The sequence below is a fragment of the Eublepharis macularius genome, chromosome 6 (assembly GCF_028583425.1).
Source record: "Eublepharis macularius isolate TG4126 chromosome 6, MPM_Emac_v1.0, whole genome shotgun sequence".
Taxonomy (NCBI): Eukaryota; Metazoa; Chordata; class Lepidosauria; order Squamata; family Eublepharidae; genus Eublepharis; species Eublepharis macularius.
In genome coordinates, this window is record NC_072795.1 from 109,917,016 (window position 1) to 109,935,870 (window position 18,855).

Below are 18,855 nucleotides of genomic sequence, written 5' to 3' on the forward strand. Positions count from 1 at the left end.
GGGATCTTAGCTATTTTCAGTGCTACCTTGTTCACCATTAGCACTCTCCTGTAGCCCTCTCGCTTTGTTGGATGGTTATTATCAAGTTGGGCGCACACCGGCTGACAAGTGCTTGGGCAGCCCTTTGGAAACATGTTGCTATGTTTTATGTGTTGCTTTAGCAAGCTCTTCCATTGTTTGGAGTTTAGTATTTTATTTAAATACTCCTGGATCTTAATAACCGTTCCTGCAGTTAATAGGCATCGATCCCCTATTAGCTTGAACAGTTCAGCCCTAAAGAGCCCTTTGTAGTGCTCGTCAGCATTGTGACTGTTGTGAATGCTATTTATGTGTGGCCACTTTGGCAATTCATGGACTTCAGAAAACAAGAGCTCATCATCTTTCAGATTTTCTGTGAATCATGAGGGGAAGGGTCACCATGTATCAAAGCAGGAATGATGTCTTTGCCACCTCAGATGTTTATATGAATTCATTTGGAGTTAATGGAGTCAAAGCAAGGCAGTAAGCTTTGGTATATTCTGTCAACTTGGGTTTGAATATTGGGAGGAGAGAAAAGTCTTGTGTATGTTGGTGCTGTCACTGACTGGTATTTGCTCAGTACTGTGGGGATGTTCTCAAGACAGAGGTTCACATATGCATTTCTCAGCACTTTAGCACCCAGTGTGGGTACTGGTTCCTTGTGGCTAGTCGCTCGCTATGCCACACATCTGTAGAAAGAAACCATATGGGCTGTAGAGGACATGGCTTCTTCTGACAGGTTTGGACACTGCCATAGATTCCACGAAGACACCTCTGGAGCAGACGTTAGAAACAAATCACCACAGACACTCTTATAAGAATATGAAATGCCATGCTGGATCAGTCCAGTTTGTCAGTACCAGCATCCTGTCTCACACAGCGGCCAGCCAGTTTCCCCAGAGAGTGAACAAACATTGCATAGAAGCCAAGACCTCTTAGCGCTGGTTTTAAAAGATTTACTGTCTGTGCGCGTGGAGGATCCCGAATCATCTTGGATAGCAGTCACAGATCCCAGTGGTCCTCTATGAATCTGTCTAAACCCCTTTTCAAGGGATTGCTATGCTACTAGCAATCACTTCCATTGGCAAGGAATCCTATCATTTAATCACGTGGTGAGTAAAAATGTACTTCCTTTTTGTCCGTCCTCAATCTACTGTCGCAGCCCCTCTCGTCTTTTCTAACCCAGTATCTTCCAGTGGGAATCGTTCGTCCCACTCTTCCAGTGCCCAAATCTTGCGCTAGAAGGGGTGTCTTGGAGAGGCTGTCCGTAAAGCAGGAATGGGGGGGGGGGTAATTCTCCTCACGGGCCCTCAGAGACGAGACTCCGGGGAAATAGCAAGCTCATGACAAAGGAGAGCTGCAGCACGGTGAAAGCAGGGGCTGGAGAGCGGTTTGGGCGGCGGCGGCGGGGTCTTTGTCTCCTTTGTCATGAGCTTGCTATTTCCCCGGAGTCTCTTCTCTGAGGGCCTGTGAGGAGAATCTCCCCGCCCCGCCATTCCCTTTAGTTGGAAATGGGGCGGGTGCTTGCCAATTGGCCAGCGCTTGCCGAGCCCCGCGAGGAAAGGTGGGGGGCCAGCATGGAACCCGCTGCTTGTGCTTGCGCTTGCGCATTACTTGGGGGGGGGCGCCGCTGGTGTGACTGGCCTCACGTAGGGCCGCTGCTTCTGCTTCTGCTGCCGGACTCGGAGGGGCCGCCTCCAGGGCCGGTGGGCGGGATGCTGGCCCGCATCAGCCTTCGGAGAAGGGCCTGCTCAAAGTAGTCTGTGCTTGGAGTGAGCGACTGAAGAGGGAGCGGGTGAGCGGCGGCGGTTGGTCCTGGAGGTGGGTCACCGCCGGGGCTGTTTCTCCCACATTTGGTTTAGGAATTGCAGACGTGGAGGACGAGGGGCTGAACTGGTTTGGGCTTTGGGCAGTATTTCTTCCAGCTTCGTCCCACAGAGTGTATGGGAGGGGGGCTTTTCGTCCTTTGCTGTGCTCGAGCGCCGGGGTTGTCGCCCTTTTCTTCAGCGACGCCTCGAGAAACTTCCTCATCTTGGGTCCGTCTGCAAAGCGTATCGCGCTTTGAAAGGCAAAACTAAGCCGGAGTCTAGCGGCGCTTTTGAGACCTAATGCCGTCTTAATCCCAACCCAAACTTTCCCGGACCGGGGCCCGCTAAACCACGTGCATCTGAAGAAAAGGGCTCGAGTCCGCGAAAGTTTTTAGTGCCGTCCTGAGAGCCCTTTCCTAGGCGCAACCTCATTGGTTACCGTTGAGTAGGATTCTGAGCAGACCTGTTTAGGATTTCTAAATCTGGCAACATGTATTAAACCTTTAAGGGACCGCTAAAATGCGTACAATCGGACTGCGTCTGAACGAGAGCTCTAGTTCACGAAAGTTTATGCTGGAATAAAATGTTAGATATGAAGGTGCCACTGCCGCCGGAGTCCCGTTTAGTTTGGTTACAGCAGTTTGGTGACCCTGCTGGAGCTTTTCAGAGCCCCCCCCCCCGCTCTTTGCCCCATTCTAACTAACTTTATCACACACACGGCCCCCGGTCCTTCGCCCACTCGGGAGATGCATGATATATTTTGTGCATAGGCCTGTTTTTCTCTCTCTCTTCCTAGGTAATCTTCCTGCGTGCCTCAGGCTCGCTCTTTTCTCCTCTTTTGCAAAGAAGCTTTGTACCAAGAACTGAGCTAGAGGAGAGAGTAAGGAAAAACGACGGGGTCTCTTGAAAGAGTCTTGACAGGCACATTCTCTCTCCTCTCAGACAATGCAACACTCTCTCCTTTCCTGGAAATAGCTGTGCCTGGAAACTTCGGGAGCTCGGTCTAGCCCAGTCTTGTCAGATGCATGCAGAGGGTTTTCATTCCTGCACTCACAGAAAAAATGAAGTTGAGGTGACGTGGAAGAGGGTCTTCATTTTAGCTCTCACCCTTCTTCAGCTGGGGAGGAGAACTGATTGAATATCTTTTTTCCCCATCTGTGGTGATTGGGGCTGAGTGTGTGTAGAGGAGGAAGGAATCAAATTTGTTCAGTCACGGTATCTTTGACTATATTTATTCAAAAAGTTCATCTCAGTTTTGATAATATGCTCATTGTCTTAATACCAGAATACATATGAGGCCTAATATTTCATTTTTAAAGACTTTCTTGCTTTACTAGATAATGGAATCTTATCTGTAGTTTATAGATATAGACATATCTGTAGTCCAATGGAATCATTCACCTATAGTCAAGATGTGTGTGTCACAGCATTAGTTTTCTGTTACTTCTTAAGCAGTTTAGACAAACTTGTAGGAAAAGTGTTGAGCTGTATTGGTTTGCAGAGAAATTCCTAGCCACGCATGCTCGGGATCCCCCCCCCGCCCCCAGTACTGTAAATTGATCTTCTTACTAATAAGTAGGAACAAATATGAGAATGGTCAGAAGAGCCAAGACAAAAGAGGAGTGTTTATGTAGACAATTAACTGTTTCCGCTTGCTCTGAGAAAGCTGTGGTTCTCTTTATTAGGTTGCACTTGGAAGAGAGTTTGAGATGAAGTGTCCATTACGTGGGGTGGGGGAGGGTCAAATACGTGGCAGTAGCATTCTTTCATCAACCTTTTGCTGGCTTGGTTATGGAAAGAAACTATGCAGACTGTTACTTATGCTTGCTAAGTATGTATAACATGCAGTCTTCAAAGCAGTACAAATATATGACAAATTTTGAGTTTTCACAAACAGTATTTTTTCTTGCTAATTTATTTCATAAGAAATGTGGACCCTTAAGCTACTTCCCATTTGGCTGCAGATGCTTAAATAGTTCTTTTATGAGAACTTAATATTGCATCACACTTGGATGATATGGAAGTATGTTGAATGTAGTTCTGTAATACCTATGTCTATATATGAAATTTCAGAAGCAAAATGAAAGTGAGGCTTCTGAAGCTTATGCAACATATATGGCCATGTGAGTGAGCAATTCCATATCACTTATTTGTGATTTATAAATTTATTTAGTTGCCAAACGGATTCAGCTCAAACTAAAGAGTCTAAGACCATGCAGAGCGCATGCCACTTTTGTAAAGTAGAGCGACTATTAAAATCATCTAGTCATACAGACATTTGCCATCTTAAACCATTACTAAGGTTTTTGTTTACAGCAGGGATTTAACATAGTTAAGAAAGAAGAAAATATTAATCCAAACTTGTTTCTATGTGCGCTGCTCAAATGTTTCTGAACTGAGCAGAGTTTGAAACAAAATGGTACAGTATGGTTATGCAAAAAATTCACATTAGTATTACTTTGCTAAAGATAACTTTTCTACCAACAAGAAGTTTCATAATTATCCAACAATACTGATATGAAAAATTAGTCAAGTCCTAGGTATCTGGCTATCCAGCTGCTCAAAAATTTACAAATGTGGACCTCCTTTGTACATATGTGATGTCCAAGCAGGAAGAATTTATATCTGAAACCAAAGTGCCTAACTTTGGGATTCATAGTCTAGTGCTGCAAATGTGAAACAACCTCTTAGTTTTTTTAAAAGGGAATTTTCTGTACCTGGAATTGTTATGCTTCTAAGAGCCAGGCAGTTAGGACAACTTCAAATTTGTTCACTGTGCTTGAGGACTTCCTACAAAATGCTAAATTTCCACTGGCATCTTAGTGCTTGACACCCTGACAAATGTCGGTCTAATTCAAAATTTCTGTCATACTCTTGGAACATCCTCAGGTAGATGCAGTTGACAATTTGGGTTGTGTTTTTTTTAGAATAGTGGATACTTGCAGTTGGCCTTGTAATAGGGTTCCTCTTGAATCCAAGTCTTGGGTTGCCCGAGAAACAATTTTGTTTATGGTTGTTTGCTGGCATGGTGGGGAAACTATTTTACTTTGAAAAACTACACTGTGTCTGTGACTCTCAAGGGAGAATGCAAACTCACAGGCTTAAGTAAAAGAGATGTACTTGGAGGATCTAGCTTGGCTTTCCATTAGATGACCTGACAGCAGCTCTTGTTTCACTGCAGCAGATAGAAATAGATGTGGTCTCAGAAATAGATGTGGTCTCTGATCATTGCAGTGATATATGTGCTACTTTTGCTTTGAAGGGAGAAATTAAGGCTGGGCAGGAACACTGACTGAAGTACTTGTTTTATGAAGAAACAAGGAGACGTCCAAATGGGAGGGAAAGCATAGCAAAGAACCTTTTGGTCATTCATTGCAGATCTAATAGACTGTCCCTGCTGATCCTGAACTGATTTAAAAAGCCACGGCAGGTGAATAATATGAAGTCAGGTCTGGAGTTGAGGTCTCTTAAGCACCTGGGCTATAGCAGAGATGGAAACTGTCTGGGGTGGTGAAGAGTTCTAGAACTATCTTTCTGACGTTCTGAAATAATCTTTAATCTTACAAAGATTATTTCCTCTCTTTGTAAGAGGGAAAAATATGCCAGCAAAAGAAAAGGCTTCCAGTACATGTTCTATAATAGCCAGTGGTAGAAATATTAGGATATATGAAAAAAAAATCTGGCATAATGTTACTGTTGCTGCTCCTGATTAGACTCACTGGCTTTTCCTACTTTCCTGTATGTTTCGGTAGTATGGTTTATTTCCATGACCTGCAGTTTAGCAAAACTTGACTTTCACAAAATCAGACTAGGAAGAGAAGCAAAGCACATCTAGTTACTTGATTTTCCAGGCAAGATTACTAACCATCAGACACACCTTTTTGTTGGGATAGATTATTGTTGTGATCCTTTCCAGGAAACTTCTGTTTAAATACACAGCACTGTTAATTCAATGGATCCAAATACTGATAAGGTAGTAAATATCTAATTCTGAGAAAGCAGTTTATGTGCTTTGGTCAATTATAAACAGGTGTATTTGCTCAATTTCTGTTAAAGGTCCAGCATCTTTTAATGTTCCTGGAAATTCAGCCGTTAATACACTCAAGATTCTGTGTAGCTACTTTCTTTTTAAATTTGAGGTACACACTTATACACAACAAGAAAACAGTAATAGGGTTAGTAGAAGAAAGTGAATTCATTACCTGAAACTTCGTCTATGAAGCTGGAATGATCAACTGTTTACATTCACAATTTCATTAACTTTGATCAAAGAACAGTTGTACGTAGTAAGGTTTGTCTTATTCATTCCTGACAGTCTTTGAGAGTAAGCTATAACCATTCTTTATCAAGAGTACGTACTTGCACTCATAATCCCTAAACTGCCTTTACTCTCCACTCCATTCTTGTAAGCAGAGGCATCACTACAAGGGAAAGTGGAATTGATTGGCTTCATGGTGTGATGGTGCTTGATAACCTTTAGCTGTGTTTGTGAACATCCTTATGCATGCAGTCTGTTCGTCAGTCTCCTGGTTCTTGGGTGTTAGTGTTCTTTTCCGCAGTTTCTTGCCTCTAGTCAAATGGAAAGTTTGTGCATGGCAGACAATAAAATAGTCCATTGTGCTGTGATCATATGGGAAACTATTCTCACAATTTGTTTGCTTCATTTGCTATGAACTGAAGCATGGATTACATCTGGCTGTTCCAAATCCTGTAGCTAGCTATTACAAGCACTTTGGAATGGTATCTTTTGAATCAGGGCTTGGAAGGCTTGACAATATTGTTGTGGTTGCCTGATAACCTCCAATATGGCAACTAAGAGCTCAGTGGGCATTCTTTTCCTAAAGCTATAGACATTGTTTCTGTTTTTGCTTTGTTTTGTTTTTTTACTCTGGTGAGTATAATCCCTTGATGCATTTTTTCTGGGTTTCATTTTTTTCTGCAAACTTTGGACTTCCTTCAGGTTCGTTGAGAACTCCCCCTTACCTGTCCCTAGCTCCATTTTACAGATCTGTTAACCCACACTCTATATCTCAGCATGGGTATGATAAATGACAGTTATTTTACCAATTTATCTATTTAAAAGAGGTTTTTGGGAACACTCAGTTTGGCCTGTGAGGACTTATACATATGTTACAGAAAGACTAAGAGTCTCTCTACACGAGACCTCTTGCATGAGGACACTCAAGTGTAAGGAGACACAACGTTAGCTGGGAAGCGTAGTTTTAAAAGACAGAGTGGAAGGCTCTGTCAGTTTCACCTCTCTACACTAGGATATTTTAAAAAGACAGAGCAGGCAGAGATCACTCCTCAGAGGGTTTTTAAACTACCCAAGTATAGAGAGGTGTAATTGACAGAGGCTTTCACTCTGTCTTTTTAAACTATGCTTCCCGACTAACATTGCATCTGCCTACACTTGAGCATCCTTGTGTAAGAGGTCTTGTTCATTGCATCTTCACAGTGAATGCTGTTAATAAGTTAAGGGTAGATGCACATCTAGAAATACAAGTAGAAATCGTGATTAGCTGAGGCTCCTTGGTATGGTTAGGATCATACCAGAGCTATGCATTGGGAAATTTGTCTTTTAATAATGAGCCAAGCTACAAGTGACAAATGACATTTGCCTGGCAAGTGAACAGACTCACGTGTATTCCTCCCTGTTCACTTGCCATTTACTTGTGCTCTACTTGATCACTATGTGGTCAAGTGAATGGCAAGTGAACAGGGAGGAATACACGTGAGTCTGTTCACTTGCCAGGCAAGTGTCATTCGTCACTTGTAGCTTGGCTGTTTGCAGGTTATGTTGTATTGATGAAACCCAGCTGTAAACAAACATTTATGATCTTTATTTCTTTTAGAAATTTCTGACATTTAATCTTTCAAATACTGTAGGAGTTTCCATGCTGTATGCTTTATGTGCAAGTTGAAGTGTAAACACTGTCAACACAGTGCTTGCTGGGAACATGTTTGTATTCCAGGAAGTGTTCATGGGGTATTAATGTTTCATAGGGTGAGCACTCTGTAGATGAAACAGCATTAATTAATGCTGTGTAAGTCACAAGTCCACTTTGCCTTGCGATGTTCTCATGAAGCTATTCACATATGTTGAAAGAAACGCTCTGCACAATTGGAGTTTTTTGTTATGCATGCAGGTATGGTTGTATATAACCTATGCATTTAAAAATGCTCTTTGTCTAAAAAAACTAGAACTAATTTATTTCTCTTTCAGGTGTACAGAACAGTTAAAGGTTGACAGAACTATGGTCTTTACAATGTCATGGTATCTTCTAATCTTCGGTGTTCTGCTACCTTCTTGTTATGCCCATACAGATTTCTTCACATCAATTGGTAAGCAGTGTTTTTGTGTACAATGGTCAAGCTCTTCTGGATTAATTGCTCTGAAGATGGCATGTTGAACTGCCCTGTTTATTTATAAAATCTATCCATTGCTGTTCTGACATCTAGTGAAGGCTATATACAAAGTTAAAATATGAGTAACGATGAAACCTTAAGATTCAGTAAGTCACAACATCACCACCAGATTACCTTATCACATCAGTGAAAAGTAGTTAAGCAAGAGTAAAAAGGTTCTTGAAAGCATTAAAACATTGCCATGCTTTTAAAAAGGCAGTGGTACTAGCAGCTTAAATGAATAATGTATACATTTGATTTGTAATGGAAGATTTTTAGTGCACGTGAATCAGCACACGCAGTGTGATCTGTCATGTAGTGTCATTATTTAATGGTGGGATGTGCAGTTGTGTCGTTCCTGAGATGCAGAAGATGAATGTGCATTTAGCCTGCCTTGTAAATAATAACAAAAAGCTTTGGCAGTCTGCATGTGCCTAATTAGATATATATATGGACAATATACTTCCTTCATTTGGACATAGAGTCAGACATGATATATATAATCTGTGTTGGAAATTTAATTGCCAGGCATTTGGGAACCCAATTATGATTGACACCCCAGTGCACAGAGCTGCATCCTCCTCCTCATACCATTTTCCTGAGCTAGGTGGCCCTGGGAACTGCTTTATGCCTTGTTGGGGAAAACTTATACTGTCAATATGAGTAAGTTTCTACAACTGAAAAGAATAGCAATTCCTGTTTAATGGAGAAGAAGGCTAACTGCAAGGTTGTTCCAACTGTACCAGAGTTAAGCTGATGTAGGGTAACTTTTAAAAGATACAGTTGGAAATAGAGGGATATGGGGAAAGAATGTGTACTGTTTATGGAATATGAGTAATATCCCATTGGAAACAACATTTTTGCATAATTAACTAAAGAATAGAGTGTGATGGATGTCTCATTGTAATTTTAGCAATTTAGTGAGTCTTTCTTCAAGGCTGTGTGAAACTAGTAAGTGCTATGATAGCAGCATTTCGGTTGCATGTTTTCTTTTGTGGTGGAATGGTTATGGCTTGCCACCTAATCAGCAGAGAGGTTTAGACCAAAGATACAGGAAGAACTTGAACATTATTGAGGAGCGGGGAGTGAAGAAGCAGCTTTCCCTCAGGACAGATGAAAGTACAGTGTCTCACGCTATCTGTCTACACTAATTCTAAATAGCCTTTTCATTGTCGGCTTATACAATTTGTGTTCTATAGGATACAAACTGATGTTTTAGAGGAAGGAATTCCTGAGGATCACAGGCACATGCAAAACTATGTTCAAGAGCCAAACTACATGCTGTGATGTACTGTGTCTAGGTTCCTCCAACCTGTCTTTAAATGAGATTCTCACATGTGAGGGAACTTGTTTCTCAGGCAGCCAAAGTTCCGATTTGGATTGGGACTGCAGTGCAGGAGAAGGACCTTCATCCCTCCCCCTCCCCATGCACTGCTTTCCTGACCCAAGATAGCTCAATTTGCTCCACTGTGGAGCTGCACCTGTACTGATGAGTGATGAGCTACTTATGCAGCTCCCCAGTGGAGGAGATAGTAGCCCCACGGAGTGATATGGGATCAGAAAAACAGCATGGAGAGAAAGCTGAAGCTCCTTCTCACTCTGTGACATGGTTCTAATTCAGATCAAGACCCCAGGTTCTTGGCAAACAAGTTCCCTTGCTCCTGCCATGTGACTCTCTGAGTCAAAGTCCGGTCAGGATAACCCAGATACTATATCTTACAAATCATAACCTGTAGATTTACTCAGAATCTTGCTGCATTATGAAACAGATGCTGAGAAGCTCATTAATGCAGGAGAACCCTAATCTACAGAAACAGTATGCAAAGGCAATTCACTCTAAGTAAATAAGTAAAAAATTATTTTATAATACTTACAAGACATTTTTGATGAGATGAAATGGAGTGCTGCCTTACAATTTACATTCAGTTTCACCATGGTAATTACTTTGGGGGCTGAAGGTCGGGAACATATTCCTTCTACATGATAAAATTACTAGTGTAAGGTTTCACCCTGTTTTGGAAGTTTGATCAATGCCTTTTCATAAGCATTAGACAGTATAAAGAAAGAGAAAAAAGAGTTCAGAAAAGAAAACCTAAGGCATAAGGAGTTTGTAGAATCTTCCTAATACTTGTCATAGACATAATGTTCTTTGAACTATCTTTTAGGTCACATGACAGACTTGATTAACACAGAGAAAGACCTGGTGACTTCATTGAAAGACTATATCAAGGCAGAAGAGAGCAAGCTGGAACAGATTAAAAAGTATGTAGCGGCTTCAGTATTAGCATTTCATCACGATTCTGCGTGCCTAACATTGACTGTTAAGCTAAACAATATTTGCCTTTTGTGGGAGTAAGAGTCATTGCGCTGTTACTGCAAGATGTTGGTTGAAAATAGTTCAGAGCTGAGTATGCAGTGTGGTTAAGAAGAAGCTAAGCATGTGTCTTCCCAAATCTTAGTTCCTCATTAAGAGGGGAAATTACTACAGCCTGACATAAGGTAGCTTTTAAAAAATCTGTACAATGTATTTTTTACTCTAAATTATGAAATAACACAATTTAATCAGTTGCTGTGATTGTCAAGAAAATTTTGAGTTGAATTGTTTTCTAAATCATTTTCTAATGCCCTTCATTGATCTGGATCTGATTTAAATTTTACTTTGGGTGGATCTTATGCGCCACAAGTGGACCAGAGCTTGGGGAGTGGAAGTGTCCCACCTCCCCCTTTCCACTGTACTTTGCTGTGCTCCCTAGAGTGCAGATCCTGGGGTGAGTGGGAGCCATCAGGAACAGCGAGAAGGGGTACAGCATGGGATCTGCAGTGAAAAGGGGGAAATGGTGAAGATATTACTGAGGTGGAAATGCTGCTTGTGGAGTGAAACGAGGTTTAGTATCCAACTGTTTTTACTGAATAAAGTTCACCATGTTAATTTATGTGCTGCATAAATACCTCAAAATTGTTTCCAGTAGTTGAATTGAAATATTTGATTAGGGGAAATATTCAGCAAAGCGCATTTCAATGTTGTATTTAAAGATTTAAATTTATAAGAATACTTATAAACGTTTTAAGACATGACAATAACATACATGTCCCTCATGTACATATGTACATACATGCTGTCAAGGTGCAATTGACTTATGGTGACCCCAGCAAGAGGTTTTCAAGTCAAGTGAGAGCAGAGGTGGTTTTCCATTGCCTTCCTCTGCAGAATCTTCCTTTCCCTCTCCCCCGTACACCCATTACTTTAACAGAAAAAATAAGGCACTGAAAACTGTCGATATATTAATTTTAGCATGGCCAAAGCGATTTGCGTGATATGCCATTGCTACTCAACTTCAATAGAATTTTTCTTTCAGCTGTCCAGATTTGACTGCTAATATATTTGTTATGTTACAAAAGTTTATAAAACGGCGCATGGCTGCATAAAAATACCGTAGTAGAAAAGAAATCTTTCTGCAGGGAAGGTTCCATGTCACATTTCTGCAGGTTACCACACGGCAGCTAAAAATGTCACTGTGCAAATGAAACCTCTGAAAATGGTGTGTTGAAAATACTTAGTTCACATTGTATCTTTCTAGATGGGCAGAGAAGTTAGATAAGCTGACAGAAACTGCAACCAAGGACCCTGAGGGCTTCTTGGGGCACCCTGTGAATGCCTTCAAGTTAATGAAGCGGCTTAATACTGAATGGAGCGAGCTGGAGAATTTGGTTCTAAAAGATATGTCTGACGGTAGGTGTTTTGAAAGTATCTGTATTCTAAAATACTAGTTTGGCTAAGGAGAGCTAGTGTGGGGTAGTGGGTAATCAAATGAGTGGTGACGTAATTGGCTCCGTTCCCTCATCAATCATGAATTTAAGTTCCTTGGTATTATATTAGGGAAGCTTGAGGTCTCAGAGACATTTGGAATTGTGGTAGCAGCAATATTGCTTGTGATCTGGAAATCTAATCAGAGCCTCCTAGCCCCATGATGCTTTACAGAAATTGCATTTTATGTGTGAGGAAACAAAAAACAAAAATCTAGGTGAAAACATAGGTGAATTTTTCTGTTAGAGGTCAGTACTGTAAGATATATGCTAATATTCTGTACTCCAGTAGCAGCTGAAAGAGTATGATGAGCTAGAGAAGTATATTTGAGCATAGCTTACCTTTCCTATAAGGTCGCCCAGCAAGCTTCCATGGCAGAGTGGGGAATGGAACCTGGGTCACACAGATCCTAATCTGAAGAAGTGAGCTGTGGCTCACGAAAGCTCATACCCTGCCACAAATTTTATTAGTCTTATAAGTGCTACTGGACTCTTGCCCAGAGCCTAGTCTGTCACTAACCACTACACCACACTGACTTTTTGATTTAGCATCAAAAAGGTAATGGCTAGAAACTGTGGTTCTAAGTACTTTGCATTTTACTTTCATACTTTGCTGTGATTACAAACAGGATGAGGATGGAGACGGTGGTGTTGGGCATGGGAACCTGGTAGAGGAACTGTGAAGAGTGGAGAAAATTCCTCACAAGATTGGTGCACAGCTATTGGTGTTCATGTTATACTGCAAGTTTCTGCAAGATATATATGTAGTAATAGGGCGATGTAAATTGGTGTGTGTGTTTTAATTAATCTATATTAGGAATATGTGCTTAAAGCCAAATGGTTTGGAAATGTAATATTACAGTCCCTTTGACATTTTATTTTTGCCTGTAGGGTTTATTTCCAACATGACTATTCAACGCCAGTATTTCCCTAATGATGAAGATCAAACTGGCGCTGCCAAAGCTCTCTTGCGGCTCCAAGATACGTATAATTTAGACACAGATACTCTCTCAAAGGGAAATCTTCCAGGTAAATTGACCCTGAGAAACAAATGTAAAAGAAAAGTGTTTGATATGTCATAAACAATACACCCTTTCTTGTTTAATGTGTCTGCTTTTCTTTCTCTTGTAATGCAAAAGTCCATACCTTAGGAAGCATGTGATGGTTTGGTTTTTGTTTAGGCCTTGTTATTGTAATAATGCAATCAATAACTTACGAAGCAGTGTGAATTAGAATATATTGTTGGAATCTTTACATATAATTACCTTATAATACATAAATGCATGCTTTTTGTTATGTTTGAGTGAATTAGCAACTTTTCAATGAAGGTTTTTTTGGGTCATGTCTCATTTTCCCAGCCACCCTCTTTCTGAGAAAATGTGGTATGTTTTATGGCGTTATTGTAACAGGGGTGTTCTCTGGGATGTGGCTATGAATAAGTCCAGGACTCTGTTGGGTGGCAATTAAAACATCACTGCCTTACAATATTTATTTTCACCTCTCCTAAGTCCACCTCATTTTAGTAAATAAAACATTTTAATAAATAAATTGCAGTGTGAAAGACTGTTGTCTTTCACACTGCAATTTATTTATTAAAATGTTTCTATCCTGCTTCTCCGCATGGGTCAAGGTGACTTAGAAGTAGAGATGGACACAAAACGAACCACGGAACAAAATTCCGTACGGAATGGCTGGTTCGTTTGCACCAAAACATGCGTTCCATGGGAATGCTTGTTTACAGAACAAACGAATTTTTCCAGCCGTTCCATGGCTGGGCTCAGAGTTTCACAGACCCCACGCCAGTTTCAGCCCATCGGCCGAATCCAGCGTGGGGTCTGTGAAACTGACAGCCCCTGCGCAGGAGAAAAGGGCTGTCAGTTTCACAGACCCTGCGCAGGGTTCAGCCCTCGTGCTGGAACGGGTGCGGGGTCTGTGAAACTAACAGCCTCTTTCTCCTGCTGCCTGGGCTGTCAATTTGTCAGTTTCACAGACCCCACGCTGGAACAGTGCGGGTCTGTATAACTGACAGCCCCAGAAGCAGGAGAAAGAAGCTGTCATTTCACAGACACGCCCCCCCCGCTGGTTCCAGCACGGGGTCTGTGAAATGACAGCTTCTTGGCAGAAGAAGAAAGGGGCTGTCTGTTTCAAACGCCTCACACCGGCTTCAGCAGCCGGTGCAGGGCGATTGAAATGCCACGGAACAATGAACCACGAACTGGGAAAAGGTCAGAAGTATGTGATTCCATGTTCCGTGGAATGCTACGAACCACGAATCCCATGATTCAGGGGTTTTTTTTGTTTTGTGCCCATCTCTACTTAGAAGTCATAGTTAAAACGTTATACTATAAAAACAATAGAATAAAACTCCACGTGCCAGCCCCCCTGCTTCCTAAAGTCTCTATCCCATTAAAAGCCCGAGCAGATAAACTGGACTTGCAGCAGCTCCTCAGGTAGCTGTTCCACAAAGTGAAAGCTACAATGGAAGCTGAAAGGAGAAGGAAACAGGATCATAGTTCTAGGACCCACTTTGAATTTACACATGCTCACTAGAACATGTGAAAAGATCCTGTGCGTGTGGAGCCAGTACAGTGTGTTTGTCTATACTATGCAAAAAGCAGGGTCCCTGATTGCACAGACAAGCAAGCATGTTTACCGCATAGGCTCTGCTCTACAGGTCTGCTGAATATATGTAGTTGGGGGGGGGGGTGCGCTCCAGCTGTGGGCCTGCTTCCCTCCACATGAGAGCTCAGACTTTCTGCTTTTGCAGTGCATAAAAGGCTTCTGTTAGGGCTCAGACTGCAAATAGACATCTCATGTGGCTTGAAATTTCTTCCAGCTTGCTGAGAGTCTTCAAGTTCAGTTCCTTTTGATTCCTTCTTTGCCACCTGAGTTCTTTTGTGTGATGGAATCCATCACCTAACTTATTTTTATGGAGATGTGCGTTTAAATGGCAACAACCCCCTCGCTCCATTAGTACAGGTGAAAATGCAGCAGGCCCCCTTTTTGAACTGATCATCTGGATCTGTTCTTACGTTGAAAGCCACTTACTCAGAAACCTGTGTAGCAAAATTGTGAAATGGAACTTCAACTTGTCATAAGTTTGGAATGTTGTTATCTCAAGAGTCCTATTTGAATTGTTTCTGACATTGCTGTTTGTACATAATAAAAAGACGAAATAGTTTAACTATGAGTTACCTTTGAGAGCAATCCTAAGCAGGGCTACTCAGTATCCTACTTGGGTCTATTCACTGGGGTGTATTCCCAGGGCAGTATAGTGCTATTTGTTTATTAGCGATCGGCTGTGTAGAAGCATTACACAGAAATAGATAATATAGTTTCAGAAGAAAATTTTGGTGCAAACGTTCAACATCCAAATAACAAGCTTGATGGAAAGATTCATAGCTCTTTATTTGCTTCTTGTTCCTAGGAGTGAAACATAAAACCTTTTTAACAGCTGAAGATTGCTTTGAATTGGGCAAGATCGCATACACTGAATCAGACTACTACCACACTGAACTTTGGATGGAACAAGCTCTGAAACAGCTGGATGACGGAGAGGTTTCTTCTATTGACAAAGTATCTGTTTTAGACTACTTAAGTTATGCCGTGTACCAGCAAGGGGGCCTGGACAAAGCCATGACTCTTACCAAGCAGCTACTTGAGCTGGGTAGGTGAAAGAACAAGCATTTCTCAGTGTGTTGTAATGCCCGCTGCTGTTATCAAAACCTTTTCCTAATTTCTGTAGATCATTGATTTTAAGTAACTCAGATCTTGTTTTGTCTATTAAAATAAGTCTGGAAATAATAGCAGCTGGGATTCCTTTTGCTCGTGATAGGCAATTCTGATTGCAGGGTGATTGCAGGGAGGGGTGGGTTTCGCCGATTCCTTCCTCTTACTACAGCTCCCACTTCAACCCCCATGATGTTTCAGGGAGTCCACTTGACTCAAAGGAGCACAGTTTCAGGACCACAGAAGACTACAGCGGAAAAGGGAGGTGGAAAAGTGACCATTTATGATACAGAGCAACTCTGTTTGCCATTGTGAATTTTCATTTCATTTTCATTAAATGCTTTTCCAGAGAAGTCTTCTTCCTTAACTAGTTTTTGCATATACAGTGGCACCCGCTTTGGGGCAAGCGGGATGGAGATAATCCAGCTGTGCCACAATAATTTGCATAAATTCTCTGTTTTCTGTGGGACTGATCATGGCAAGCCATTAGAGTAAGGCTTCATCGGCAGTGAATGGCACTCTCGTGCTACATCAAGGCCAAGTACAGCATTGAAGTCAAGCAGTTGGAGTCCAAAGACTGGACTTCAGTGCAAGAAGGTGAGGCTTCATCTCACACCAAGGCTCAGCAGACATTTAAACTAAAACTAAATGGATGTAGTGGGGTGCAGCTGCACATAGGTAAATAAATCCCCCAAGCTGATTCAGAAGGGGTCTGTTCAGATGGATTAATTGTGAGGAGTGCTGTTGGCTATCCAAAACGTCATCCAATTTTTAATTGGATTCATTCTAGTTTGTGAGGTTTCTGGGTGCTGCTGTGCTTCCAGTAACATTAGGAACATGGTAGGGCCTAAATGCCTGTCTGCAACCTGTTCCCTTTTTCATTTACCCATCCACCTTGCCAGTTTACCCAAGCAATGTATGGTGGAGTTGAAGGCTCCTAGGAACTACCATAGTACAGTCTCAGGCAGCAGCATCCAGAGCAAAGTCCTACTGCAGTGTTTCCTGGAAGCCCTCTGGACCACTCCCACTGGGATGCCTTGGTAAGGTTCAAGGGGGGTGGGCAGTGGAGAGGGCTCCCAAGAATCTTGGCAGGCCAACATGAATCCATTTGACATTGGCGTCAACATTGGAAGAACATCTGATCAGAAACTGATGGAAAGGGTGGCTTCACAACCACTAGCTCTCCCTTTCGTAATCTCTCCAGTCACTATTTTTGTTTTTTCATTCTCTATTCTATTTTGCATTGGTGTTAAAAATTAGACTATTGCCTTTTATAAAAATACTTTCAACTCAGTTTGTTCTTTGTTTTAAATTATCTACTAAGTAGCACATCTTTTACGTTCATTTTCATGTTACCATATGTTCTTGACTTTCTAGAACTTAATTCCAAACAATCAAACTACCATCTTCATCTGTTACCATCACAGGCTGAAGCCAATTGTCATTTTCCACCAGCAAAATGGGTGTGTGACGTTTCCTCCCACTGCAGACTTCCACCTCCTTCTCATGCTGTTTCAGAGGTACCCCTGTGGCCCCAAAACAGCATCATGGGGGATTCATTGGGGTCGCAGTGGGTCCAGGGTGGCAGGAAAGTTCACTTCTGCTGCCTTCTCTTGGCAGAAAACCGTCTTTGGATTGGACTTGGTTTGGGTTCATACCACCCATTGTAAAAGGTATGTCAGGAGCTAGATCAGGTTCCTGATACACCGATGCTGTGATTTGTATGTCCACTCTATTGGCTGTCTTTTGCAAATTGTTATAATGCAGCAGTGTTTTATTTTAAGTCTTAGTTTAAATGACAGAAATCTACAATGTGAGGTAAGTATTTCAGTTGTCACAGGAAGTCATTGGTTTTTGTAGGAATTTTATCCTTGTCCTGGATAAAGGTCATGATGGCTAGATCTGTGTTTCTCATATTCAGCTACTTGTCTTGAGCTCATCAGATTTTTTTTTAAGTAGTTTAAAACTCCTCTCCACTGTCTTTGGCTTGCAGTGGTCTAAGAAGATGTTCTTGGACTGCACCGGTTTTTTTTTCCCTAAAGAAAGATTCAGTTGCCAAGAGTTCTACTCTGGGCGTCCTTATTATATAAGAATTGTATTTTTTCTGTAACAATGAAAATATGCACATGTTGTAACAGAAACAGTTAACACAATGCAAATAGACTAGATGTTACTTTATTCTGATTGAAGTATGTGTCTAAAGTGAAAGTTGGCATTTTCAAAGATGTAAATTTACATGTGTGTTTCCTTTCTTCTCCAATAGACCCAGAGCATCAGAGAGCAAATGGTAATATGAAATATTTTGAATATATAATGACTAAAGAAAAAGAAGCAAATAAATCTTTTGCCAAAACAAATGATGAGGCTGAGGAAGAAAGTAAAACTCAGAAAAAGGGTCCTTCCAAGGATTATCTACCAGAGAGACAGAAGTATGAAAGGCTGTGTCGTGGGGAAGGTGTCAAAATGGTAATTTCCCTCTAAGTTAAATGTGTACACAATTGCCTGGAAATAGTTTGTAAAGTTTATGATGCCAGTCTGTTGGCCATCTATTTCCTCTCAGATGTCCATGTATTTTATTATGAAGTATTATTAATACTTTGTTTCAAATTTCAGACTCCTAGAAGACAAAGGAAACTCTTCTGCCGCTATTATAATGGAAACAGGCATCCTAAATATATACTGGGCCCTGTCAAGCAAGAGGATGAGTGGGACAGCCCTCGTATTGTTCGCTTCCATGAAATAATTTCTGATGAAGAAATAGAAACTGTCAAAGAGCTTGCAAAGCCAAGGGTAAAGAAACTAAATTGTCCATACCCTTCCAGTGCAAAAATCCCACTGACGAGCTTTCATTTTGTTATCGCAGACTTTGCTTTCGGTAATTGTGTACTGTAGTTTAATGTGACGCTGAACAATAGCATTTTGGCACCCCGTGTTTTGCCAGTAGTCAATATGGGCAGGATATGTGTATGTTTTTCTTTGAAAAACAGATCTAAAAAGCCATCCAGTTAGATCCCATGAACCAAAAGTGTGAGGGAGTTTGTAGAGATGGATTTTCCTTGTTTCCCCCCTTCAGCAACCCTGTAACTCC

The 18,855-nt window shown here is 41.4% G+C and overlaps 1 protein-coding gene across 4 annotated transcripts in view; it reads left to right on the plus strand.

Annotated features, from left to right (window-relative positions):
• Positions 1–1,652: 1,652 nt before the first annotated feature.
• The window catches only part of P4HA1 (prolyl 4-hydroxylase subunit alpha 1), a 34,333-nt gene continuing 17,130 nt past the window's right edge, over positions 1,653–18,855 (plus strand). For 3 of the 4 annotated variants that reach the window (XM_054983235.1, XM_054983236.1, XM_054983237.1), the window contains exons 1-8: positions 1,653–1,813; positions 8,053–8,171; positions 10,400–10,496; positions 11,813–11,964; positions 12,930–13,067; positions 15,466–15,705; positions 18,031–18,233; positions 18,381–18,557. In XM_054983235.1, the coding sequence (XP_054839210.1) occupies positions 8,084–8,171; positions 10,400–10,496; positions 11,813–11,964; positions 12,930–13,067; positions 15,466–15,705; positions 18,031–18,233; positions 18,381–18,557 (1,095 nt within the window). In that variant the 5' untranslated portion in view covers positions 1,653–1,813; positions 8,053–8,083. Of the gene's footprint in view, positions 1,840–8,052; positions 8,172–10,399; positions 10,497–11,812; positions 11,965–12,929; positions 13,068–15,465; positions 15,706–18,030; positions 18,234–18,380; positions 18,558–18,855 lie in introns of all 4 variants that reach the window. The other variant, XM_054983238.1, reaches the window with a different exon arrangement.